General features: G+C 38.3%; 1 protein-coding gene across 2 annotated transcripts in view; it reads left to right on the top strand.

The window, feature by feature from the left end:
* The window catches only part of LOC145479852 (glutamyl aminopeptidase-like), a 56731-nt gene that overhangs the window by 15956 nt on the left and 13275 nt on the right, over positions 1–27500 (top strand). For both annotated transcript variants that reach the window (XM_081458316.1, XM_081458317.1), the window contains exons 2-14: positions 3361–3642; positions 5389–5566; positions 6421–6691; positions 8887–9007; positions 10014–10168; positions 14847–14960; positions 19221–19355; positions 19820–19885; positions 21020–21085; positions 22732–22913; positions 23652–23728; positions 25458–25582; positions 26058–26113. In XM_081458316.1, coding sequence (XP_081314442.1) covers positions 3361–3642; positions 5389–5566; positions 6421–6691; positions 8887–9007; positions 10014–10168; positions 14847–14960; positions 19221–19355; positions 19820–19885; positions 21020–21085; positions 22732–22913; positions 23652–23728; positions 25458–25582; positions 26058–26113 — 1828 coding nt within the window. The remainder of the gene's footprint in view (positions 1–3360; positions 3643–5388; positions 5567–6420; positions 6692–8886; positions 9008–10013; positions 10169–14846; positions 14961–19220; positions 19356–19819; positions 19886–21019; positions 21086–22731; positions 22914–23651; positions 23729–25457; positions 25583–26057; positions 26114–27500) is intronic.

Below are 27500 nucleotides of genomic sequence, written 5' to 3'. Positions count from 1 at the left end.
AATGAATAAATTCCACAACTGTCTCTGTACCTGTTGAGTTGATACATGTGACAGAATAAATAGCTTCCGGTGGGAAACTGAGAGATTCTCGTTCACTTTTCAGTAAAGATTAACGCTATTAAATATTCCCCACTTTAAAGATTCCCCGTTTTAAAGATTCCCGCTTTTAAAGATTCCCCGTTTTAAAGATTCCCGCTTATAAAGATTCCCCATTTTAAAGATTCCCGCTTTTAAAGATTCCCCATTTTAAAGATTCACGCTTTTAAAGATTCCCCGTTTTAAAGATTCCCGCTTTTAAAGATTCCCCATTTTAAAGATTCCCGTTTTTAAAGATTCCTTATTTTAAAGATTCCCGCTTTTAAAGATTCCTCATTTTAAAGATTCCCGCTTTTAAAGATTCCCGCTTTTAAAGATTCCCCATTTTAAAGATTCCCGCTTTTAAAGATTCCCCATTTTAAAGATTCCCGTTTTTAAAGATTCCTTATTTTAAAGATTCCCGCTTTTAAAGATTCCTCATTTTAAAGATTCCCGCTTTTAAAGATTCCCGCTTTTAAAGATTCCCCATTTTAAAGATTCCCGCTTTTAAAGATTCCCGCTTTTAAAGATTCCCCATTTTAAAGATTCCCGCTTTTAAAGATTCCCCGTTTTAAAGATTCCCCGTTTTAAAGATTCCCGCTTTTAAAGATTCCCCGTTTTAAAGATTCCCGCTTTCAAAGATTCCCCATTTTAAAGATTCCCGCTTTTAAAGATTCCCTATTTTAAAGATTCCCCGTTCCCCGTTCCCCGTTCCCCATTACCATTCCCCGATTCCCATTCCCCGATTCCCCGATTCCCCGTTCCCCCTTTTAAAGATAGCCACCCCTCATTTGTGCTTTTTCAAAATTTTCATAATAAAAAAAAAAACATCAAAGACGCCGGTGTGCTTGAATGGGGCTGACCGATTTTTCCAAATTTCAAAAAAACAAAGGAGCCCGCCACCAAAGCTGTCAACGGTTGTCAAAATTGACTCCCAATAACTGAAATGCGACCGTAAATTTTATTTATCAATTTCATTTCCGGTCTTGCAATTTGATTCAATTGGTCTGTAATGACCAGACCCTAGTTTCAAATTTTGGGGGTTTTTTAGCCGGCAAAGATGAAAACATTTCCCAAGTGCGACCCATACCTAATTATCAAAAGCGCATTTTTAATACAACGGAAAACGTAAGTATATAATCCGGTTTTTTTCGGCTCTTGTTTGAAGCGTGAGCGTGACGCATAACAGGACCTTGTCATCTGAAAAAAGCGCTTTTATAGTCTCCTGGAATGTTGACAATCGTAGATGTTTGGGAAAAGGAATGAGGCTGAGAGTGTCTTAAGCTAATCGTGTTGACCGGCTTATTGTATTATTACATACCTGTTAGCGCAGGGTGTCGGTACAAAATTGACAATTTTGAAAAGTATTAATTACAAGATGGCTTGATATCTCAATGCCCTTCGATCATCGCGGACATCGCAAATAAAAAACCCCATGGTTCAAGCTTTGTTGGCGGGTTGTTGTTACCTGGTCGTAGCGATCGCTGATGGAGGACCAAGTTCGGTACTCCGAGTGTCCGACCAATTCGGGTATTCCAGCTATTTCCATCACGAATGACGAAAACCCAGAGATCATTCAGCAGGTTTTAAATGTAAACTACATTTTAGTGTTTGGTTCGTCCGAATGATTTGTTGTGCTTAAACATAGTTAATGGAGGGAGACTATTATACGGACTCCTACCGTTCGTGACATTTGCACGTTTTTCCGCTCTCTTTTGAATTTCGTCTCTCAACCTTTTTGTTTCACATTTCGTCTCTGAAGAGCAGGTTAGGTGTACCGTAAATCCTCGAATTAGTGCCTCCCCTCAGATAAGCGCCGCCTTCGGAAAAACGCCCCTCATATCGGCCAAAATTTAAAATAAGCGCCTCCCGTCGAATCCCCTCCCCCTCTTTAGAGGAAGGGAACATTAGATGTACAGTTTTGGTAGTGTTCAATCACAAGCAAGTGATCATCGACTCATTCAAGCACTGCACATTGACCGTCGTGGTAGTGAAGATTTTCTGATTCATTGCCTAAAGCCCAACCAACCATCTGCTTAAGAGGTTATATTACATAGTTCTTCAAGAGAGACAGGATCCTCCTGACACTTCTGATCATATTTCACCACGATTTCGGAAATATCTAATAAGTGGCCCCCTCGATTAAGCGCCTATAAGCTAAAATCAAGTTATAAGCGCTTAAAGCTGAAATCAAGGGTGTTTTAAGCAGGTCACATTGTTGCTATGGTAAGCTACTGTGCCACAAAATTGACCTCAACATGGTCACTAATGGTTGGGCAGTTTTTGATACCATGATTTTGGCATCAACCGATAAAGAGTGGTTATAATGATCCATCAAAATCTAAGTCTTGGAAAGTACTGGGAACTCTTTCGAGCCACCTTAAATACTTTTTTTATCCTATATTACGATCATTTTGTGTACCGATGACAGCATTTTTGTTTATTTGTGAAGACTTAGCCGTTTAAGGTAGTCCTTTACATAAGCCAGTGCTGACGATCTCATTATAAAACGTAGATGGAAAAGACTAGATGTTCAACGAAAATTGTGAACAGCTGTCATTGTCTATAAATCACGAAATGGTCTTGTTCCTGATTATCTCCGATCAATGTTCACCAACTGATCTATTTTACACATATATTTATGAATGGCGAAAATAAAACAAACAAACAAAAATTCAATTCAATTGAAACAAAAGGGGTCGTTTGGTTTGCAAAGGCGAAAATGGTTTGTGATATCCAATAGTTTGTGGGATTTGGTGCTCTTCAACCACTACAACCAATAGGCCATTCAAGGGTTACCTTGTCTCTGGTTCAAAGGGAATCCTTGTGCAAAACTTTCAAATGAACATACTTTCACAAGATCCTTCTCCGTGGCAGCACCAACACTATAGAATGTTCTACCATTTGAAATACGAAATAGTTCGTCTGTGTCCGTCTTTAAAAATGGACTCAAAACATTTCTTTTTAAAAACGCTTTTTTACAATTTGGTTCAGACCGGTGTTTTTAACCACCTGGTGTTTTTAGCTTTTCTCGGATATTGTAAAGTGCCTTAGAACATTAGGATACTGCAGCTATATGAATCTTTTACTATCATCATCATCATCAGCAGCAGCAGCCGTAGGAGCATCGTCATCATCATCATCATTATTATTACTATTATTATTAAAGGTTTCGCACAGACAAAAGGCAACTCGGAAATGGCTTATTTTCCTAGCCGTTTCCTTTTCTGAAACAGATAACATCATGTTTCTAAAACGTTTCTAAAATGCCCGTTCTTTTTGTAGACAACGATGAAAAGACTGGAGGCAAAACTAGCTCACTCGCTGTAACTACTGCGGCTCCAGGCCCTACAACCCCTGGTTCTGAAGTGTGGTGGAATGTTCGACTTCCTAAGAACATTGTTCCGGAACATTACGATGTTCGTCTTTACATTGATCTCGAGAATTCAGAGTTCTTTGGAAATGTAGCCATTCGGGTTAATGTGTCATCATCAACTGAGAATGTACTGGTTCATGTCAACAAGATGAATATTACGTCCGCTTCTGTGGAGAAGGCTTCAGGTGGAGGTTAGTAAGACACTTGTTCACTTCTTTGGTTTCTGTAAAAATATGAGATCATTAATTTCTGATAATTAGGGCGTCTTAACCTACCCCAAGTTGTAGATTTGCTCTCTGGTGTCAGTTTATGATCGCCGCCCTAGTAGCCCGGACATCAGCAAACCAAAGATCACGATGTAGAGAAGAGGGAAATTGCATTGGTGCACATCATGTTGACAAGAAGAACCGGCCGGCTAAAAACTACTCACAGGAAGGAGATCTTAATCTTGTGTCACTGGAGTAGAGGAAGGAGAAGAAATAATTGCTACACCATGAGAAAGAGCTGTATCAGACGGCATGTTCTGGGAATATGGTCAGGTTAAAAATAACACAAGGCTAAATGCCAGCGAATCATTCACCATGTCAAACGATTCGCGATCCCCGCTATAAGGTGAAAAGAACGTTCGTCAAGGATGCAACTTTTAAAAGTAGAATGGCCCGTGCTGTTGTTACAGCTCTTTTACCCTAATGAAGACTGCTGTAGGCAGCGAAATAAAGGTTTGTTACGAAATTATGTAGTTTGTCTTCATTTGTGATGAAGTGAGGTATTCTTCGGCCTCGCGGGGGATTTTCATGAAAAGAGACTCCAAAATCAGACTCGTATTGTTTTCAAACATAATCTGGGCATAACAAAGCTGCATGTAGCTGTTTATCATCGATGCCGTAGATTTAATCAGATGGCAAAATAAGCCTACCGTCCGAAGTCGAGGTCGTATCATGAGCCCCTGAAGGAGCAGCCGCTGGGATCTTGGCCACTACAATATCCTTGAAGGGTGAAGGGCTGCAAAACGCCGCTTCAATGTTTGAGAGTTCCTTTTGTAAGTCGAGCCCTGGGAAAAGATCTGATTCCTCTGACTGGGTGATGGCCAGGGGTTCTTCACAGCCATGCTTAGGGCGGGAAATTACACGCCTGACGATGATCTTGTGGCCCACGACGAAACCCATGTCAGCCAAATCTTGCTCGGTTATATGGCAACGAAGAAGGATTTAGAAGTGATCTGGTTCTGCCCTAGCACGTCCATTACGTCTTAAAGTGGACGGCTTTTGATGCTTTTTTTTGGGGCGGGGGGGGTTTGGAGGAATATTGAAAATGGATACTGCTAAGCTAAGAACGAGCAGTGGAAAACTACAAAGCGAGCGACCTCACGCAAACACGATATCGGTCCGAAAATGATTAACTACCTCTTTTACTGCTTGGTTGAAATCCAATACTATACATAAAAAGCAAAGCAACATCAAAATAGAATGATAATTATTGGAAATCGGTGAGACCATCAACTGCAGCTGATGAAAGTAATAATCTTTAATGACCACCAATCGGGATTAGGAAATTTAAAGACGAGTTACATTTGAAATTGGGAAATCTGTAAAATTAAACTACAGCCAAGTGGTCAAGAGAGCAGCAAATAAATTACGATTTTTAGAAAGATCACGAGGTTTATTTTCACAAATCAATTGTAAAACATGTTTCGATGCGACTCACATCCTCGTCAGTTTGAGAGAAACCGTTTGATAGAGAGGTTTCATTCATTAACAATTCTTCACAGTTCACGAAAAATACGATTGTAATACAATTTTAACACATTTTTAAGTGGAACAATAATTTTGGCGGGCGAAATGGTGAATGTAACGGGTACTGATATTTGTACATTTAATTTTTCCGTTGTCTTATTTCTTAGCACTGAATCTGCTTTTCTTTGTTTCCAAACTACAAAGATCCACTTGAGATTAAGCGAAAGTTCTGGTTTGAGAAGAATCAGTTCTATGTGATGATCATGGAGTCAGCTTTGGAGAAAGGTCAATATACTATCAAGATGGACTTCAGGGCATGGCTCACAAATGACCTGGCAGGATTGTACAAAAGCAGCTACAAAAGAAAGAATGGGAAAGAAGTGTATGTTACGTATATTAACAATACATTTATAAAACTCCTAGAGCACTTACAGTCTTATTTTCTCTCCTACGCCCGAAAGGGAGAACAGTGGGAGGGTACAAGTAGACTTTGGGTCGAGACAAGGGTAATACTCACAAAGAAAAAAAAATCATTAAATCCTTTCCTTCTGTACCACCTCTATATGATAAACGCTGGTCTGATCTTAGGAGAAAACAGCAATTAATTGCAAGCTGTCGAAGCATAGTGCTTCGGGAAGCTACCAGGTTCATTGGGAGAGACTGGGGGAGATGTTGGCCTTCTTGATGGAAAGCCTTAATTTCTGTACTGTTTGGGCTGCTCCAAGTAGAGTATTCGTTTATAGTTCCTTATATTTTTCAAGATCCTTTAGGCAAAGAGCCCCATTGACCTCAAGCAGAGTTTCTGTTTTTATTTGAATACATTCAACAAATAGGTACGTCAGTCTTCATGCACGTCGACTTCGAACAAGGTTACAGAAACTTGCAAAAAGTCGTGGAGAGTGTTTGTTCGGCATCATTCTTTCGTGTTAATGAACTTTTCATTGACACTAATAAACAGGTATTTTTTGCTCTTGAATGTCAAAAGTTGAAATTTAGTTAAGTAAAAAATTTCAGAACAGCAATTCGTGATAAAAGGGTAAAGGAAACTGGTTCGAAAAATCGAGGGTAAATTTCTCTTCACTGTTTTGGCCAAGGCAGCATGCACGTTTGTTTTCATTGTACACACATGATGTGAGTACATTTATATGTAAACCCCTCAATGGGATAGATGTGGTCAATTGACTAACTAGTTGGAAAATTTTTGGTTGTTATAATTGTTATTTTGCATGCCTACAGGACCATAGCAGCCACACAGTTCCAACCCACAGATGCACGAAGAACGTTTCCTTGTTTTGATGAACCTGCATTGAAAGCAACTTTCACTGTGACTTTGGGACACCATCCTAGCTATATATCTATCTCTAATATGCCTATCGCCCGAACTGAAAAAGAGAATGAGTGGGAGTTGGACCATTTCAGGAAAACCCCAATAATGCCTACTTACTTACTTGCATTTGTGGTGTGTGACTTTAAAGGCAAGACTGAGAAATCCAAACGAGGCACCGAGGTAAGTAATGTTATGTATGGTCATGCATTATTTTACAGGAACTGTGATTATCTTGTCAGCACTACGGGAAACACAGGAATTCGGTAGAATGTTGTGAAGATAAACTATATAAACAAATGAAAATACGGTGGAAAATTAATTAAAACGTTATGAAAAATGGTCTAGCGATGCATTATTAGTAATACGGTGGACAAAACTGTTCTGGATCGACGTTTTACGACAAAAATTAAAACAAGCAAAGCGATGCACATAATTTTGTGATTTTTAAAAAGGAAACAACATTTTTCCTTTTACAAAACATATTTCGACATTCCTATGTCATCTTCAGAAGCAAATGTTTGACGGTTGTACATTTGAATTTTCACTGTATACATGATTTTTTTATAGAATTACGCCATAAAATTTACGTTAACATTCTGAATATTGGAATACACTGGAAACAAAGGACTGCGCGCGCGCCAACAAAAGTTTAAACAGTATAAAAAATTTAAATAAAATAAACAAAAAATGAAAAGGAATTAAAAAGAAAGAGGCAAACATAAGTGCCTCAGCTGTTGGTTTAGAGTTGGGATTTCCCGCTTAAACCTTAGTAAATTCCACCCATGGAAAGTTATTTTGATATAGTTCTCGTAACGAAGACTTCGTTACGTGCGTTACAGCGTATCTAACGTTACGCGTTACAGCGTATCTAAATTTGCGAACTGAATCACAAAAGTACAGAAAATTGCGTGATTTCTGAGAAAAAATAGTTATGGTTTACATCGACATCGTGTTTGCGTGTTACGTGTTTGTGGATTTTTTTTTGCCTAAATTTGACGAGATGACATGAGGAAGGAGCGATAATCCTGTGATGCTACTACTGAAGGGCCACAAGGCCAACCAAGCGAAGTTCTTTCAAGCCGTTATACAAGAAAATGGCTAGCTCGTGGTAGATGAGCCCAAAAACAGGTCTTAAAACGTTTCTAAAAACACAAATAACAGTGTTTGAGGTTCTTGGCCGACAACGGTTTAACACAGCAGTATTTTGTGCAATTGTGACTTCTATGAAGCGCGAGCTAAAGGCAGCCATCTTCAAAACAGGCGGTAGACCAATCTAGAGGCAAGAACAGTTTAAAGACTTCAAAGAAGATATTTGATGTTCTTAAAGCAAATATGCTAGGTTTAAGAACATCAAATTTCCAGTTCAAAAATCATATTGAATTATTCTCAATTGTTTCAGACGAAACCCGTTAAAGCCAAAATAAAATTTGGAAAAGAAAACGGACAAAAACCCACTTAATACAATACAGGTTTATTTTCTATAAGCCCGTTTGTTTACAGAAAATTTTTCACGGACGAGTACTATCCATCCGGGTATTCCCCTCGGACGTGCACTATGGGTTGATAATGTCTCTCCGTGGATGAACACTATCGCGTCACGTGATCAATTTAAACCAATAAGAATCGGAGCAAATTTCGTGTTGAACTATAATCTGTGATAGATAGTGAGTAGCGTAGCAGTGTGCCCTTGTTACCAAAATGACGGCCGCTTCTTGGCCTTTTCGAAAAGTCTGTGAAGAGGATTTAGATAAAGTTGTGAATGACTGGTAGATTTATACTAAAACGATTAGATTATTCGCTCTTGATTTCTATGCGTGATAGTTGACTCGGGCTGTGCCCTCGTCAACTATCACGCTATAGAAATCTCGAGTTCATAATCTAATTGTTTCATAGAAACACGATATTTAACCAATCAGCACGTGTATTTTCTTAGGACTGTTCTCTAATATTTAATACTATCACTATTATTGTACCTAGAAAACCTTATGTGTATATACCTGGACTGAACAGAAGCATCATGCCTCGTTTCCCATTTTGGTCCGGGTATTTTGATTTACGAAGTAAAGAGAAACGTGTTTTAGATTGTGATCTCTTCCAAGCCAAAGTTGACACGTTCCTGACATTTCTAACTGCTGTTCACTGCAGTTAGGCTCATTCTTCAAAGTATATCACAATTCAAGAAGCTTGGAATTTTGGCTATTATCCATTGTCATTTAATGGCTGTCGAAGAAAAAAAGCTATAGACCTTTCATTTTAAACAAGTGAGAAATGCCAGGATTTCATTTTAGCGTTGCATGTTCCAAATCAGTACAGACCTGCTATTGAAGAACTTTTTCAATAGTTTTTTTTTTTTTTTTTTTTTTTTTTTTTTGTAGATGACATTTTATGCTCCACCAGACCAAATTGATCAAGTAGATTATGCAAAGGACGTTGGTGTCAGAATGTTAGATTACATGGAGGATTACTTCAGCATCGACTACCCCCTTCCAAAAGCTGGTAAGCATAATTCATCCTATGAGGTGTCCATAGCTTCCTTGCAGCTTCTTTGCTTTGAGTCATTCCGTAGAGCACTCGTGTAGTCAAGACGAGGTAGAGACGAGAAACACTGGCAGTTACACATCATCTGCTAGCCACAGAAATTCTATATTTAATTTATGCCCTCAGTACCTGGGGATGAAATGTCGTAACACACCTTAACTTTGAAATCGAAATATCTTAAATCCGAAACATATAACAGTCAAAGAACTTTTCATTTACAAATGAAACATCCTGGCTGCAGGCGTTCTCCCATGGACAACAGGCATTTAAAATAACTGAATTACTTTTAAAGAACTCTTAACGGCAAGCGACATTCTAAACAGTTTTCCACGTTTTTCTGCGCATAACCAAGATGCTACTTTCTGTCCAGGGACGTCCTGTTTATGTTGTGAACTTTAAGCCCACTCGCCTTGGGTCTGATCCTAAAACCTCTAACCACGTTAATGTTTTATTTTGCCCATATCTTTTGGAAGAATGTCTACGTCAACCACCTCTATACGGTTATCATTAAAAACCGATAGGCCCTACTCCTCATTCGGTTTTCTTGTCTGTGTTTCTGTAAATTCTTAAACGAAAGCAACAGTTAATCATTTCTCCAGTCGCCATACATATCACCAGAATTCAGCGACTAAAGTTTTTTTTTTCTTGGATGTTTTCAAAGTAAATGTTATTTTAAAGTTATATTTTGAGGGAACTGTTCATCTAATGAACAATTCGGTTGCCTGTTTACTTTACCTATTTACCTTGAATACTTTTCTTACCATTAGAGACTGGAAGGCTTCCTACTTCGTATTGTTTAAAGCTTAAGCGACTGGCCATTTTTGGTTTGCAGTTACTTCTAGGAATTTCCATTTCCATTTATTTTTATATTCCATCTCATCCCCTATCTGGTTAATCACTTGGATATGTTTTGATGTTTCAATGAGCGACTGGTTGTAACTTGAATTCATTTGCAATTTGGCAGACATGATTGCTATACCTGACTTTGCGGCCGGTGCTATGGAAAACTGGGGACTTATCACGTACCGAGAGACCGCGCTATTGTATGAGCCTGGGGCATCGTCCGAATCTAACAAGAAACGTGTAGCTTCAGTTGTATCCCATGAACTTGCTCATCAGGTAAGCCCTGCCTATAGCTGTGCATTATGGATACATGACGAACTCGGGAAGTTAATTTGGAGAGCACTCATGAGTACCTCGATAATGTACGCTAGAGAATAGTAATCAATCGTAGAAAGTAACTTGCCCTTACAATTTTTAACCTTAACTGTAACTTTTAGTGAGCAGTGCAATTCAGCGTGTCTCTCAATCAGCTCATGATTATATTCTGCTACAATTAAAACAGATTGTTTTCGAATGATGTGATATTTCAAAATAATTCAAAAATTGCTGAATCGTTGAATAAATCTTTTTCGTTTGCGTGGTGAATTTAGCAGAGAGTTAATTGGTGAAGTATCAATGAATCGCATGAATAAAAGTATCACATCACTGTTCCTTAATATTAAAGAAAGGAATTCAATTAATATTAAAGACAGGAATTCAAGCAGAACTCTTAACCAGTGGTCCCCCTGGAAAAACAAATCCATTCCGTATGAAGAAATTATGTGAACGATCAATGGTTCAGATGGCTTTTTGCCAGAGGAGCGTTTTAGAATCCTGCCTAGGAGTCGTGACTTACATCAAGTCCCGAGTAGTATGAGAAAAGGAAATAAACACCAAGTTGTTTTTATTTGCTCAATGGATGATTTCAAGGCACGTAGCAATCGTATTTCCAACCAAAACCTTTCGGAAACCGCTCAAAATCCTCCAAGATTCTGCGAAACAATACTTTGGCAACATTCGGTGAACGCTGTGCCTAGTCATATGAGAAGGAAAGATAGAAAACTGGGAAACATTGCGGCTACTCACCAACTGACGTAGAGGTTTGTACCCCCATGTTTCTGCTAAACTCGAATTTGTTTTACTCGAAATGTGATATTCAACGAAAGGGTAACAATTCTAAGCTGTTAAGCGCAGTTATTTTCATTAAAACTCGCGTTTCAAAGGAAAAAATCGATTATTGAATCCCGAGATGATTTCAGTGTCACTTCGTGAGATTGTTCCGAAAGCTTCCTAAGAGTCACGGACTGTCTTACTTACTTCTGATGACATATTGGTGACTGGCTAAAGCAATAACCATAGAAACGTGTATCTTGATCTTGAACTCCTTTTGGTCAGATAGCAAATTATTGTCCTGTCATTTCACAGGATACTATCATGCGAAATCCCACATGCGTCAAGTCTATTTGGCAAGCAATAAGGCCTCACTATAGCTTCCAGTCTACTGGGGCACATTTTCTCGATTTTTCTTGATTTTTCTAACATTATATCCTTGAGAGACGGGACATAAATGAATGACTTTTCTAGCAAGGCAAGTCCCTCCAGGTGGAGTCCCGTGAGTGTTAACTCTCCTTAAATAGAATCTTTATTATTATTATTATCATTATCGTTATCGTCATCGTTATCGTTATCGTTATCGTTATTGTTATTGTTAATTAACACGCGAAGACTTATTCCAGTGGTTAATGTCCTTGATCGAAGATAGTCTTCTTGTTACCAAAAGCAGCATAACCCACCACAGTGAAACCATTAGGGTTGAAGAGAAGCTTAGCCCTACACTCGAAGATTTAGGGGTTTTAACGTGGCTAAGGCTCATACACACCTCCTCAGTGGTCTCTTAAAACAGCAGCGTTATAGCCCAGAGGTAAGGTCCAGGACAATAGCATCTTGAAACCTTTTCACTGAGAACCGTCTTAGGCGTATCTGCGTTCATGTCTCGGCCTCATGTTTTGGTATTGGCGGCCATCATTATATTGGGCTGTGTTAAAGCTGCTAAAGTTTACGTCGACGTTGTGGTGTTCTCGTCCCCTTGACGCTGGAGCTAAGCCTTACTACCTTGTTAACCCTTTCACTCCTTGTATTAGCACAAGTGATAAAATTAATTTGTAAATCCTAAGAAATAAATGTGAGTATGTGAAAGTTCGGCCAAAGAGGTTTGATTTGAAAATAGGATTTCGTTGAAATTCAAAAGTTAGTATAATGAATCATCTCATCTTAACCTCGTTGTAGGAGTGAAAGGGTTAACCTAATAAGAAAATGATTGAACTAAGTTTTCTCCAAAGTGGTATTCTGTGTAAAAGAGATAAAAACGATCTACATAAAATATTCCATTTTCTCTTTTGATAAGGTATCACTTTTCATTTCTTTAGTTGGTCAGGGTATATAAGAACCTTCACGATACACACCTATACCAAGCAGACCGGGGTAACCCGCCCCCCTCCCCCTCCATCTGCAGGGACGTGCCTTGCTAGAAAAGTCATTCAGTTGTAATGTTATCCCCCTTCTTTCAAGGATGTGCGTCAGTTAATCAAATAAAGACAATTTACCGATCCGTCAGGTGTACCTACTTCGGTGTGTGTTTTGATTGTCAAGGAGCAAAGCCCAATCTGACAAGGAGAGCTGCATGACACTGGCTCCGTGCCAGCTAAATGACTGGGCTTACTGCTGTACATGGCACTCTGCAATGTCTGAGATTGTCTCACTTGTTTTTATACCGATAAACAATTGCATTTAATTTGCTTAAAAAGATCTAAGCAATAAAATAAAAAAAATTAAGGCAACATGTATGACGTTTCGACAACTTCGTGTCATCATTGTCAAATGAATCAATTAAAAATAACGACAAGGCATATTTATAGAAACTAGCAGTAATCGTAGATTAAAGAGTATGTTCGAGTTTTGGTAGGTTTGGTATGTTAAAAAAGCAAACATTCTAGGAACAGCATTTTGTGCCTGAACTGTTAGGTAGGCGTGAAATTGGCCTTCCTCCAGCAGGAGCGAACACAAATGACTTGATCGCACAGGACGTGCATGCGAGAGGGTTTGTTCTCGTTTATACATTTATTACCTAATGTTAGTTACGCCGATCAGTAAAAAACACTGATTGTTTGGTAGACCGCATTTAGTCCGCAGTCCGCGTTTACCTGAGTCCGTTTTTTATACCCAGTCCGTAGTCCGCAGTCCGCAGTCCGCAGTCCGCAGTCCGCAGTCCGCACTCCACGTTTTATACTGACCGTGTAAATCGACACAAACGATGACTGTTTCGTCGGTGAGCGAGACGACGTGCTTTTATTACCAAAACTAGGACAATTATTTTGTTTACGAACACGACTTTGCTTTGGGTTTCCGAAACAACGAAATGGAGGACATGTTGGTGTACCAAAGCAATCCTGTGGGAGTTGAACTCTTTTCCTATGTAAACACTTTCGTTGGGTTTATGTTACATAATTTGCGCTTAGAAATCTAGGCCAGCGAAGTGAAACTACACATTTTCTCCTTTGATTTATTCAGTGGAAAGCAGCTTTGGTCGAAGAGAAGAGGGTACACAACAAGCAGCCAAACCACAGCTTTCTGTTCGCACGGAAAGTCGTACACATTTCGTGAACACATGTCTGCAAGGTTTTTAAATGCCATTAACACTGACTTCGAACTTTAAATAAACGACTTATCCGCTACAGTCCACAATAAGCTGCCTCGATACTCGAAAGTCCGTAATATTGCAACACACTCGAAAGAAAGCACACGGGCGAACATGGAGATGACGTCATTCGCCCCTGAAGAATTTTTTTTTTGGGGGGGGGGGTGCTAAATTGGCGTCCATAGAAATAAAGATACACAAAAACTCGAATTTTTCTGCATTACCCGATTAGGACTGAGTTCTCTCAAACGCAATTAGGATGTGAGGAAATAAATTTGCGAAGGTGACATGAAAGCAACAGGTAAAACGTTTCGTGCGAATGAAATCCGCTTGCGTGTTCGATGTCGGTCTTTTGTTCTTAATCCACAGCTTTTTAAAGATAAAACATTCGAGTTTGCCACAGCATCTCCTTATGACTATAAAGTTCTTAATTAACCCTTTGAATACCAAACTTTAGCCAAAAACTACCGTTTTTAACCGTTTAGTCAGACTTTTTAGCTGCCATGACGCTAAATAAGCCTAAGTTTTGCTAAGAAAGCTTTTTTTTACTAAAAGGAGAGATTTTTCGAGGATTAGGCACAAAATTTAGCAAAATTTCAATTCCGGGCATGCGCATAAGCCAATTTTTTTTTTTTCTTTTTTTGCCATTAACCGTTCTCAATTTTGTTTGTTGCCCTCTTTCCTTTCTGTTTTTCTCGGCCCTTTTACACTGGCTACCTTTTGCGTTGTATGTTCTTTCTGGCTGCCATGAAAAGTTGGATGTTAATTACGGGCGAAGCCTAAAAATGGACCTTGATCAATCACGGGCGTAGTGGACCATTTTACCACCGTTTTTGCACCAAAACTGATAACGTTGTTTTTCGATTTGCGACGTCGGAATGTCGTCGATATCTAAACCTGACCATTGTGCGGAAAGGCCTAGCCTAGTACTACTATCTGCTCATCAAGAATATCTGATGACATTTAAATTGACATCACAAGTGGTACAAAGAGCACGACCATTAAGTGGCCGTATATAGCCACTTGGGCGTCAAAGGGTTAAGTTGTCGGGTGTTAAGCCGTGTTTGGCCTTGAAACGTTTTCAAAAGAATTTTTAACGACAAGCGACAGTCATTTTTTCAGAGACGAGCATGGAATAGCAATGACCGTGTTAGTGTATGGATACCTGATCTAAATTACCACATAGTTTTACGATTTAACTGCTCTGTTTTCTCCTAAGTTTTAGTCTCGATTGAGAAGATATTAAAAGCACTTTTTATAACCCATTTTTCTTTTTTTCAGTGGTTTGGTAATCTAGTTACCATGGCTTGGTGGGATGACCTGTGGCTTAACGAAGGATTTGCCAGTTTTGTAGAGTACTATGGAGTCAATGCGACAGAACCTGACTGGAAAATGGTAATTAATTGCTGTGCGTGTCTTAGTGCTCCACAGATAGATGAACCGCCATCAAAGCTCTAATACATATTTTTCTCAATTTTACCAACAAACCGTTAGACAAAGCTACCCTAGGTGTAATAACTAGTAGTACATTGAGGTGACGCAAGCCAGCCACCTTGAGGACGTTCGCGTTAATTGTTTTATCCTTTCTGCGCACGCAAATTCACATGCCACGCCATGCGTCGATGCGCGCCAAGTAATAAAATGAGCAATGATAGGGCAAGTGGCCATTGCTATAGCTTTGGCTGGATTTAACGATCTTGGACGTTCGGTGACCCCTATTTTTCTTTTGATGGATCATTTTCTCTACCAGTTTTCTACGTTTAGCGAAGAAATGAAGAAAATCTATCGACTAGAAGTTTGATTTTTTTGCAAAACGCATCATCAAATTCCGTTCTTTTTAGCTCTACGTTAATCTGTGCGACGGTGTCAAATGCCTCTTGAGAGGTTAAGGTCACTGTCGACCTTCAAAGGCCTGTTTTGTAAAAAACTATTTTTTACACCGAATTCAAGACTTCTACTTTACCTGAATATTCAAAAAATATTATTTGGCCACTGTTCTCATCCGCGGAGAAAAAGAAAGAAAAAAGAAAGAAAAAAATTTTCCATGGCTTCTTTTGCATATCGCTTACGTCTTGCAATTTCTCGCAGAGAAATCTTCGCTTTTGTGGATTGTTTTCGTCCCTTGTTAGGTGATAGACTAAGCGATTTTGCACGGTCTTCGAGTTTCCACATTTGAACGCAAGCGTAAATCGCAAGCGAATGTTTGTCGATGCCCTGCTCTAGCTTCTTCTGGCACAGAAGTTGATTGCCGGCGAATTTAATCACTGATATCGGGCAAGGTAGCTTCTCCAAACGCTCCTATCCTCTGGTGCGAAGAGTGTTTTTCCATATTTTTCCGATGAATTACGCCTTTAGTTTAAAAAAAAGAAATGTGTAAATATCCGCATACACAAAGGCTGGTAATTCAGTTGAGCATGTACGGTAATTTTTGCGTTTTTAGGCTTGCGCATGCCTATCAAAACAAAAATAGCAAAGTATATTTTATTTTCGGATTTACAGTTTATTAGCTTTACAGTGATATATAGTTTACCGTGGTTTTCTCTAAAGCAGCGCGTAAAAAAAAGCATTTTCCGGGAGGTACCCCTGAAGGTCTACAGTGACCTTAAGTTTTGTGAAAAAGTTGGTAACATTTGAAATTATTTACCAACAGACCTACTTCTACTAAATACGACTAAGATCTTTCGTCTCCGTTGACTCACCCTCGATATTTTTAACTATAAACCCCTGTAGACTATGCTGAATAACGTGCGCCAATTTTTCAAAATCAGGGTAGTTTTCCACACGCTTTATCTCTGAAACGAAGTTGGTGACCCCATTTTTTTAAGTAACTCATTAACTGACTGCAAAAAACCTATCGACAAGAAATTTTCGCGCGAATATCCTTAAATGAGGCGCCATTATTTCCTCTCGAATTCGTAAAGCCAACATGTTTTAATCACCTAAGCATTGTGATCTATTGCTAGTCGAATACGTAAAGTTGTACCAAGAATTATTAACAGCGACCAAATCGGCTTTATGAAAAGAACGATTTATTGGAGAGAACATTAGACTATTGGATAGTATTATAAATTACACAAATACCGAACAAATTCCTGGCCTTTTATGAAATGTGTCTAAATAAAGTACTTACTTACTTACTCACTCACTCACTCACTCACTCACTCACTCACTCACTCACTCACTCACTTACTTACTTACTTACTTATTTGTCGACTTCGAGAAAGCCTTTGATAGTGTAGAGTGGATCGGAATTCTATCGAGAAGACCCTAAAATATTACAACTTTGGACCATCCTTGATTCCGTGGATGAAATTATTCTACACTGATAATAGCAGCTGTATCCAAAACAACGGCTGGGCCTCGGTGTTCTTCACATTAAGTCGTGGTTTAAGACAGGGCTGTCCGTTTTCCCCATATTTGTTCATTCTATGCGGAGAAATGTTAGTTAGCCCAGTAAGAAATGGCAAAGAGGTTCATGGAATCATGATCTTGGGAACCCAGTGCAAAATTTCGCTATACGCAGATGACACGACAATGATCTTAGGTGGCTCACAATCCTCATTTCAAGAACTCTATACTTGTTTGACGCATTTGGCTCTATGTCCGGCTTGAAAGTTAATTATGCTAATACGGAAGCCCTCTGGATCGGCTCATTCAAATAGGCTAAAGGAAAAGGTTACGCCTTAGGAGTCTGGTTTTCGACTTAAGAAGAAGACGCTTTTTACGTTAACTTTTCCGAAAAAATCGAGAGAATAAAAAACATCCTAAACAGCTGGTCTGCTAGAAGATTAACTCTTCTAGGTAAAATCGCGATCACAAAATCTTAAGCCGTATCTCAAATTGTGCATGTTCTATCCTCTCTCTCAGCGCATCAGGGTGCGCTTAAAGAAATTAATACCCTATTGTATGATTTTCTCTGGAATAGTAAAGGGGACAAATCAAAATCAAAAGGACAGAAATTATCAATGATTATGATAAAGGAGGACTCAAGATGATAGATACCCAAAGTTTTAGTAAATCTCTGAAAAGGAAGTGCTATGAGGTTACTTAAATGACGACAATCCTGGTAAATGGAAGCTTTTCGTAGAATTCCACCTCCAGAAGTACGGAGGAAAAATAGTGTTTTTAAGTTACCTTAAACCGCGGGATGTTCCTCAGCTTAATCTAAGAGATCCTTTCTTGACAGAAATTATAGAACACTGGACTATTTTGAACCACAGAGAGAAAAACCTTGATTTCACATCCATGGATATGTGGCACATCTCACTGATTAAAATAGATAACCGACCTTTCTTCTATACATCTTGGCTTAATGCAGGGGCAAAAGAGGTTAGAGATCTACTTAATCAAGATCAGACCTTCTTAAGCTATAATGCATTTGTCGCTAAGCATAACATTAAAACCAACCTATCTTGAGTATTTTAATGTAACTGCAGCCTTAAAACAATTCAGGAAAGTATGCTCACCTGCCTTAGATAACCCATCTACAAATAACACAGCGAGCCAGCTGTCATACTCAAATATTAACAAAGAATCTTACAGACGCCTTTTGCAAGATAAAGCCTCCACACCATTAGAGAGCCAAGTAAAATGGCCTTCTGAAGGGGACATAGTAGGAAATTCCGCCGTTAATTGGCGTAACTCTCACTATGTGCCATTCCTCTGTACAAGAGAAACAAAGCTCAAAGTATTCCAGTTTACGTTTCTGCATAGACGAATCGCGACAGATGATTTTCTCTGCAAGATAGGAATAAAACAAGTGGACTCTTGTTCCTTCTGCGGGGAAACTACTGAAACTTTGGTCCATCTGTTTTGGAACTGCAAACATACCCAAGCACTTTGGAAAAAATTACTTAACGGATTTCCAAAAAATTTGAAACTCTTGAATACTTTTTTTCTCTCCCTCTTTCTGCCTAGGTTAAGTTGAAAATGTATCGAAAGTACTTCTACACCACCTGCTCCTTATTGCCAGACATTACATATACACCTGTAAATTAAAGAACTCCATACCTAAGCTCAATATATATATATACATATACAACTTCTGTTAACCTCCGTGAAAATTGAAAAGAAAATAGCTCTAGATAACAGCACCCTTAACTCTGCTAAAAGGAATTTTACTACCTTAAAAAAGTGAAAGAACAAGTTTGAATGTCTCATTTATGAAATGTTTTTTATTAATAATCTGAGACCTCAATGTACAGGCAGACTCAATTCATGGGAAGGTTTTTAATCACTTTTAATTATGTTATTCTTGCATACATTTTATTGTTCTTACCACCCTTTTTTACATTTTCATACTTTACATACTTTTACTTCTTTGTTTTATATTTATACTTATGCAAAAAAAATTTATCTTCACTTTTAAGCTTGATAATGACCGAAGTTCGGTCGAAACGTCGCGCGCTTTTACCATTAGTTTTTACTTCAAATTGACATAAATTTTTATAGCTTTTATATGCCTTGATATTTTAACGATGTCTTATTTCTAGTCTAGATGCACGACCCCACCAGCTCTGCTGATTATTCCATCGTGTTAAAATAAAGTTGCTCAGTTCGGTTAAATTAAAACACTTTAGAATCGTATAAACTTTAAACGGTGTTGAAAGCTTCCCATATCATGTTTTACTTCACGTAACATCTGTCTTTCCTCAGCTGGACGGATTTGTGGTGGCTGATATGGTGTCAGCATTTACTCTTGACGGCTTAGCAAACTCCCATCCAATTAAAGTTCCTGTAAATCATCCAGATGAAATCAATGAAATATTTGACTCCATTTCATACAACAAGGTACGTTTTTGTCTCGCCCCATCTTTTATTGTTGCTCCAGATTAGGTAAGTATTTACATTTGCAGGAGTCACAGCGTTTCCAGAGAGTGATTAATGAAAATTGCTTACCTTTTTATCTCAGTCCGGAAGATAATTTGCCCAATAAATTGGCTCCATACAAATCGAGTTCGAGACGCTCGACTCTCTTAGACTCAACTGTTGTTTAATTATCACGTTTATTCAATTCATAACTTTTTAGCCGTCCACGATAGAAAAACTGACATGTTAAATTGTACGTGTTCCTCTACAAAACAAGTTGTTAATGTTCAAAGCCCGTAAGGTGGGGATTCGCCCTCCCGTTTAGATATGAGTTAAAATGTGCTTTTATTCAACGTGCGTGTTATATGGGATACACGTAAACCGTCAAGTCATCCTTCCGTGCTGCTTTTACATTATTTGAAAATAAACGTTTTTTATCTTTGCAGGGAGCATCAATCATTCGTATGCTTCAGTTTTATCTTGGAAGAAAAGTCTTTTTGCAAGGCTTAACAGTAAGTATGACAAGTCCATTTTTGGGAGTTGGTGAAGGACTGTGGACTAAATGCGGCTTACCGACTGCAGTCCGTGTTTTATTTTGACCGGTCGTAACTAATATTACGTAATACATGTATAAACAAATCCTCTCTTGTGCACGTGCCTTTTGATCAATTCATTTGTTTTCGCCCCTGCTAGAGGGAGGCCAATTTCACGTCTACCTAACAGCTCAGGCATAAAATGCTGTTTCTATATTTTTTTGTTTTATTAACATACCAAACCTACCAAAACTTGAACGCACTCTTTAATCAATGATTACTACCGTAGTCGTGGCTTGTATAGATTTGCAATTATGGTTTGTTTCCTCGCTTTCAGGAGATAATACTGCTGTTGCTGCTTTATAAAAAAATAAATCTTACAGCTTCCAGTTGCACGAGTACAAACCGTAAGAAATCTCGCAGATAAGCACAGAGTTCACGATAAATCTGACAAAATCATCTTTAATGGTGCCCACATACTTTCGAACGACTGAACGCAAGGGCTCAGGCGAAATTTCACAGAAGCAAGAGATAAACTCGAACTGTTGCAGTGTTCAGCGACTGGCTGACTACTGAGATTTTGTTATTTGCAGATCACCCATATTCAAAATTGTTGTCACGCTATTGTAAGAATTCGCTACAGCTATTTATCCTCTGGTTTGGGAAAATACATTTTGAAAATGAAGTGTATTGGAAAGAACACAAGAAAGCGCTACAAAAACTTTGGAGTCAGACGTTTCCCTTACCACAAGGCTAAAGCTTCTCCTGAGACTGTCATGCTGTTGGCGTGTAATACGAATAGTACTTAATAAGTGATAAATACAATATTCGTGTCCTATCTGCCTAGGAAGAATATATAATTTTCGTTTTCAGGTTTTGATGTAACTCCAGTAATGCAATCAAGTAGTCCCGCTGGTGATTTCGTTTGAAAATAATAGAACTATATTATTTATCGGGGGTTACAGAGCTGAGTGGTGTATTTTTATTGGATCCGTTCCTTTTTAGTTGTTAACGAATTTTGTGCGATAAGTGATATCAAAAGGTATGGACGTTGTCTCTTCATTGTGTCTTACTATTTATTGACTTGGTTGCTTATTTTCATATGTCTTTTAGAATTACCTGAACAAATATCGGTATGGAAATACAGTGACTGATGACTTGTGGAATGCTCTTGAACAGGCAAGCTTTTAATTATTGAATGGGTTACCGGTTGCTGAACAAACTTTCAGTTGAACCAATAGAATTCATCAGGACAAGACATGTTAAGCAAAATTCATGAATTCCAAGGAGCTCGGTGAAACGTAACCGTTTTCCAAGGGGAGCCTTTATTTATTTATTTTATTTATTTATTTATTTATTTATTTACTCTTTCATTTACGCACAACAAAACACTGCTGAGGCTATTTACAATACAAAATAGTAAAAACTAATAAAAGACAATTAGGTTTCTAGCATTACTTACAATATTGTCATTACACTTTTTACAAATGCTAATACAATTCTGATTAGTACACAATAGTTTACAATGTTTTTTGACACCTTTTTATAGCTCAAAATACAACATAATTTACAAACACAATACTTTAATACTAAAACTAACGCACTCTAACTAGTAACACTGAAAATTGACGCTAAAATCATTACATTACATTACATTACATAACATTACATTACATAACATTACATTACATTACATTACATTACATTACATTACATTACATTACATTACATTACATTACATTACATTACATTACATTACTGAAGTTTACAGGATTCACAATACGGAACAAACTATATTTTACATGTAGTACAGAAACTCGGAAAAATATAAACATGACACCAAATGCAGAGAGTGGTCCACTTAGCTTTGCATTTCTGCAGATAGAGTTTTTTAATTAACTAACTCTACCCTAACCCATTTGTCTTTCACATTTGATTGTACTTTCCAGTTAGGCAAGAAAGACCTTTAAGCTCGGAGTGTCTGACTGATTTCTTGCAACATGTATATGATGCGTACCAAAAAGAAGTTAATGATTTAATGCGTAAAAGCTGGTAAAATTTCAGCGTGATTGGGATTAGTATTGTCGGAACGCTTGGTGTTCCACCGCATCATAACTTCTTTTCAAAAGAGTTCAACTTCATGGCAATCAAGAAACGTATGAACAAGGGGTTCATTTTGGAAGAGACAGTTTTCGCATTATATTGCGGTTCTTCTTGTATCTTCATTTTATAGAGGGAGTTATTGGTGGGTGTGAGGTTATGTATAATTTTAAAGTGAAAGCGTCTCAATTTATTCTCAACGATGACTGTAAAAGGAAGTTCAGTGATAGCCTTCACTTTTGAAACTTGTTTTCTAAGATTGATTTCAACAATGGGAGGGGGGAAGTAGCATCAAAGGAGCTGTATAGGACGGTATCGCTATTTTAAAGAGACTTGAAGGGTTCACTAGCTACCACGCTGCACAATGTTACCAAGGATCGCTCTTCCAATCTTTAGGAGTTGCCGTAAAAACACTAGCGTAATCGAGAAAAGAACAGCGAACTCTGAATTTACATTTGAAATTTTCCAACAAAAGGAACTGACGATAGGTGTCAAGTAGGTCCCTAACTTTCAAAATGCCTTTATTAACCCATGTTTTGTAATAAATTGTCTTTGCATGGTCAACTTGTTGCGCATTTGTGGAAGCTCCCATTTTGGGAATTGTTTCGCAAGACGTTGGACGCATAACAACTCAGGACCCTGTTCTCACTTAAAGGTCTTTTTTCCCAGCTTGTTGAAAAACAACTAAACATCCTCTAAACTTGTATTGTTTTGTTTATTTGAAGGAGAGTTGTGCTCAAGGTAGTTGTAAACGCGTCAAGCAAATGATGGATACCTGGACTCTTCAAATGGGCTACCCAGTGTTGAATATCAAAAACAAAGGGAATAACAAATATGAGGTGTTTCAGGAGAGGTTTCTTTATGACCGAGATGCCAATGTTACTACAAAATATAAGAGCGAATTCAAGTAAGAACATTTATTACAGCAAAAATGGTAATGATAATCTATAATTCTGGTGCGGGTTGTCCAAAGGGTGAATAAATGTTGAAAAACCATACATATTAGACGAATAGCCTAATTCAGCCCTTGTCAAACTCATTAATAATTCATCAAGTTTAACGAAGGAAATCGTGACCATGACCGTGTTGGGATATCTGATCTTAACTAACATAGATTTTTACGATTTCATTTCTCCGTTTTCTCCTTAGTTTTAGTTTCGACTGAGTTGTTGCATCAAACACTCATGACCGTGTTTCACCACATCTTCAAGCAACTCTAAACTTCGCTTCGCGACGTGCTTTCAACCCTCTTCTCGGTGTTTGGAAGTGTGGTCAAACATGGCCTTTCGTGTTTGATGTATTACTTGAACAAATGAACCTAGTATCATAAACAAGGCGACTTTAATCAAGTATTAACTCAACGCCCTCCATGACTTTATGCATTCAAATCTCAAAGAATTGACAATTTTTGTACAGCATCGCTTGAAATGGCGATTAACAAGGCTATTTACTGATTAATAATGAGAAGAAAATTAAGGTCTACGCAAGGCTAAAACCAGTCTCGTGGCTTCTGCTGTTAAAGCGTAACTGTGATTTCGCCGAATAAGACGACAAGCACCTCAAACGAGGGGATTAAAACTCATTCTGTAGAGCACAATTTTAGATAACTCTCATACATTTACCATAATTTAATCTTATTTTACAGCTACAAGTGGGTTGTACCATTTACATATCGCACAGATGATTCCAGCCTTAAATCCAAGCCTTTGAATATGACTTCAGGTGAGAAATCATTTGTCAGCTTAAAACGCCAATTATAATTATGACCAGCATTTTCGGTTTTCTGAGGAAGGGGAGGGTGAGGCGGTTGTCTTAAAGGCGAGTGGCTATTTTTGCAAATTAAGATATATTTAACTTTTTTTGTTGGGTGGCATATATTTCTCCTTTTTCAATTCAATAAAGGAAAATGACACTCGACAATTTGCATAATACACTGTTGTTGCTACATTTTCACCGAAACAGAACTGAATCAGTAATTCAGCAATTTTAGCTATTATGTGCGGTTACACGAGGCACTTTTACCGTGGTAAAAACTACATTTAGTACGTGTGACGGACATTTCCCGTGGTAAGTTGTCCACTGTAAGTACCCAGGGATACGTCAAGACGATCACACGAAGCGCCCATGACATTTAACGTGGCAGGATTTTGGGCAATGTTGTGAGTATCTTGTGTATTTCAGGTAGCCTCTCAACCTGCTTGTTAGACCGGTTATTTTAGCAACGGCTAAAACTGAAAATCCGTCGAAGAAATTCGAAAATGGATACTAAACTGCTGTTCAATGGATTTCGCGTTAGGTGAAACGAGACCCGAGAATTACTAATGGAAGTAGAACGAAGATCAACCTGGATCGTCCAGCTTTGTACTCTATTCTGCATATCAGAATTTCACCCTAATATGCTCCCTCTGAAAGTTCGCCAAATTTAAGCTGTTCTAGCTCTCAGGGCATTGTAAATAAACTGAGATGCGTGACACTTTTTTTAATCTTGGCAAACTGCCCAAATCGCGTGTAGCTGCTGGTTAACACGGGAAACTAAAACCCAAGTGAGATTCACCGCGTGAAAATTTACCATGGGAAATGCATTTAGCTTGGTGTTTGTAACCGCACCTATTGTTTGGTGTTTCCTCTATTTTCATTTTTGGGCCAAAACCGGTAATTTTATTTGTTATGGCCTTGCTGCGTACGCATGTACGGACGGACGTATGACCATTACGTGACAACCAAATTTTTAGCTCGATGGATTCCCAAATTCTGTGAGGTAGGGTGCTCCGATTGTGCGCCTTCGACTCCCAGGAGCTCCGTTATAAGTAGAGAAGTCTGCATTCAAAAATGCAGAGCCAATTCGAATTTAATCAGCCGTTTCGAGTTCATTCAGACGCCGTATTTCACATGAACTTCATTCATTGAATTCGATTCGACTCATGTGAAGTACGGCGTCTGAACCGTGCCTCAGTATATTTTTATGAAGGGATTCTTCCTCAAAATCTTTTTCGTAAAATTCGTTTTGTCAAGAGGTTCTTTGGGTTTAATTCTTCCAGCCTACCAGTTAGCACTTATAAACGTCAATTAGAATTTTGAGGTGCTCTGATTTTGGATCGTAATTACATTGGAACAAGAAATCTCGTCCACCTTTGGTTAACTTGGAATCAAGGAGGGTGCACCCATAGGTGTCAGGCGTTTGTGAGCGCTCTTTACCCTGTCTATCAAGTCGATCATCAATGATTTAAGTCGCCGGCGAATGTGACTAGCCACTTCTTTAATTTTAACTGGCTTGGTGTTCTGAATAAAGGAGAACAAATTGCTATTATTTAATTGCACTTGACTGCTTCTTTGAGAATAGGGTTGGTTTAATGGCCTGGGGAAAGGGCTGGCAGCCAGCGAGTTAGGTTTCTACCCTCAGTCAAGGCTAGATATCAAAACTAGTTTCCTTTTATCCACCTGTGTTTTTCAGTTGAGGTTGACTGGGATGGTACAGGCTGGATCAAAGGTAACGTAGGTCAAACAGGATTTTACAGAGTCAATTATGAACAACTGCAGTGGGATCAGCTGATAAACCAACTGGACAAAAACCACATGGTTAGTAAACTTGACTTTACCGAGCTCATTAATGTTCTTGTTTGTGTTTCATATATCTCATGAACACCCTTGTTGACACTTTAAGCATCCCCTTATATTTACACTTACATGCAACGCTCTTCTCTGACAACTGGTCAACAGCAGTCCTCAGCATCGAATCTGGTGGGAAAAATGCGCAACGTAGATTGTGGTATATTTGATTGATCTGCATTAAGACATAAGAATAAAACATGTATAAATTTCGCTACTGGTTATATTGCGGATTTTTGGGAATTAAATCTTTGCACTGTAAGGGCTTTCAGTCAGTCCATTTGTTATCATAGTTTAGCTGCTGTATGTACGCGTGAGGCCAGGAGTAACGTCTTCTACTGTGTTGGTTCTATTATTCTCTTAAAGGGTATATAGCCATTAATGTGAGAAATTAGATACGAGTGTTGCCACTTGCATGTTGATGTTGTTTTAAAATATTTTATAGAAACTTCACCTAACCGATCGTGCAGGATTGATAGATGATGCTTTTAATCTTGCCAGGTAAATAATTTACCAGAATTATCAGTTATTGACAATAGCATTATGTCTATGTAGGTATTGAAAACGGAAAATAGCCATTAATAGTATTCAGTTCCGGTATGCTAATTTTTGTTTAAGTTCTATTCATGTGACATCCTGGATACGGTTTATTTACTGTGCGTGCCATTCTCGACCCCAGACCTTCGCTTTTGGATTAAGCATGACACGAAGTTCTGAGGAACTTTAATCGAACGTAGCCAAATTCTGGCTACACTGGCCACACAGCACATGCTTTGTTGAAAACCAAATAAGTGCTGCTGGATTTACTATGGACTCTCTTTTGGTCAACCTTTCTTTTTTTCTACATTATGAATTGATGCTGTCAAATTTATTTAATTTTCAAAATTGTTAAAACATTCTTCGACATTTTCTCGAGCTTCATTATTTTGACACGGAATTCTAAAATTTTAGCGTTGCCATAATCATGTGGTTTAAAGAGTCGAGTTCGTCTAAAATCCAGTTCATTTTTTTTTTTTTTTTTTTTTTTTTTGTGAGGAATTGTTTCCTTTCAAAAAGGGACTGCATGGATAATGAAGCGCTTTCATTGTTTCAAATAAAACTAATAAGGACAGACTATTTGCCGGCTTCCCCTGAGCCACTCTCGCCATCAGTCTTGCGCAAAAAAGAATAGCTCTGGGGTCGAGAATGCTGCGCGCGAGAGAGTTCTAAAAGGAACTATGAGCTATTTAACAATTATTCCATGAAACCGCGTTGGATATGAAGTGATAAATAACCAACGAGCGCGTAGCGCGAGTTGGTTATGATCACTTCATATCCAACAAGGTCGAATGGAATAATTGTTTTAGTATATTCTTAATCGGGTTTTTGCCGCCGATTTTTATTTCAACAATTTTACAGAGCGGAAAATTTTTAAACTTGGCGCACTGTTTTCCATATAAGGTAAAACTCCGACTAATGGCTCATAGTCGGAGTTTTTGAGCCAATCAGAGAGCTAGAAATGCAATAGTCGGAGCTGAGAATATACTAATAGGTGATAATCAGTTCATGCGCATGGTGGGCCAAAAAGCTAGCCTGCATGCAGACGTTCTTTCGTGGAGTAGAAGGCTAAGAGCGTAAGTCAATTCTTTCATTCCTAGAGAACAATATGAAATCAGATTTAAGAAATAGAATTGGTTTTACTTTTCCTATATTCTTCAAAAGTTTGATCAGTCAAAAAGACTTTTTTCATTAAAACCGCGCTTATCCAAGATAATCTCTTTTCTGCTTAGCGACTATTCAAAGTGTGAATACAAATTGCTGCCCCAAACGCAGAAAAGCAATTTGTACTTCACCTACATAATCTCATTTCCCAGGCAGGAAAATTAAGTAATAAAGATAAAGTGTATTT

The sequence above is a fragment of the Orbicella franksi genome, chromosome 2 (assembly GCF_964199315.1).
Source record: "Orbicella franksi chromosome 2, jaOrbFran1.1, whole genome shotgun sequence".
In the NCBI taxonomy this organism is placed as follows: domain Eukaryota; kingdom Metazoa; phylum Cnidaria; class Anthozoa; order Scleractinia; family Merulinidae; genus Orbicella; species Orbicella franksi.
The sequence above is the reverse complement of the archived record's forward strand: the minus strand, read 5'-3'. Positions and strand labels throughout refer to the sequence as shown.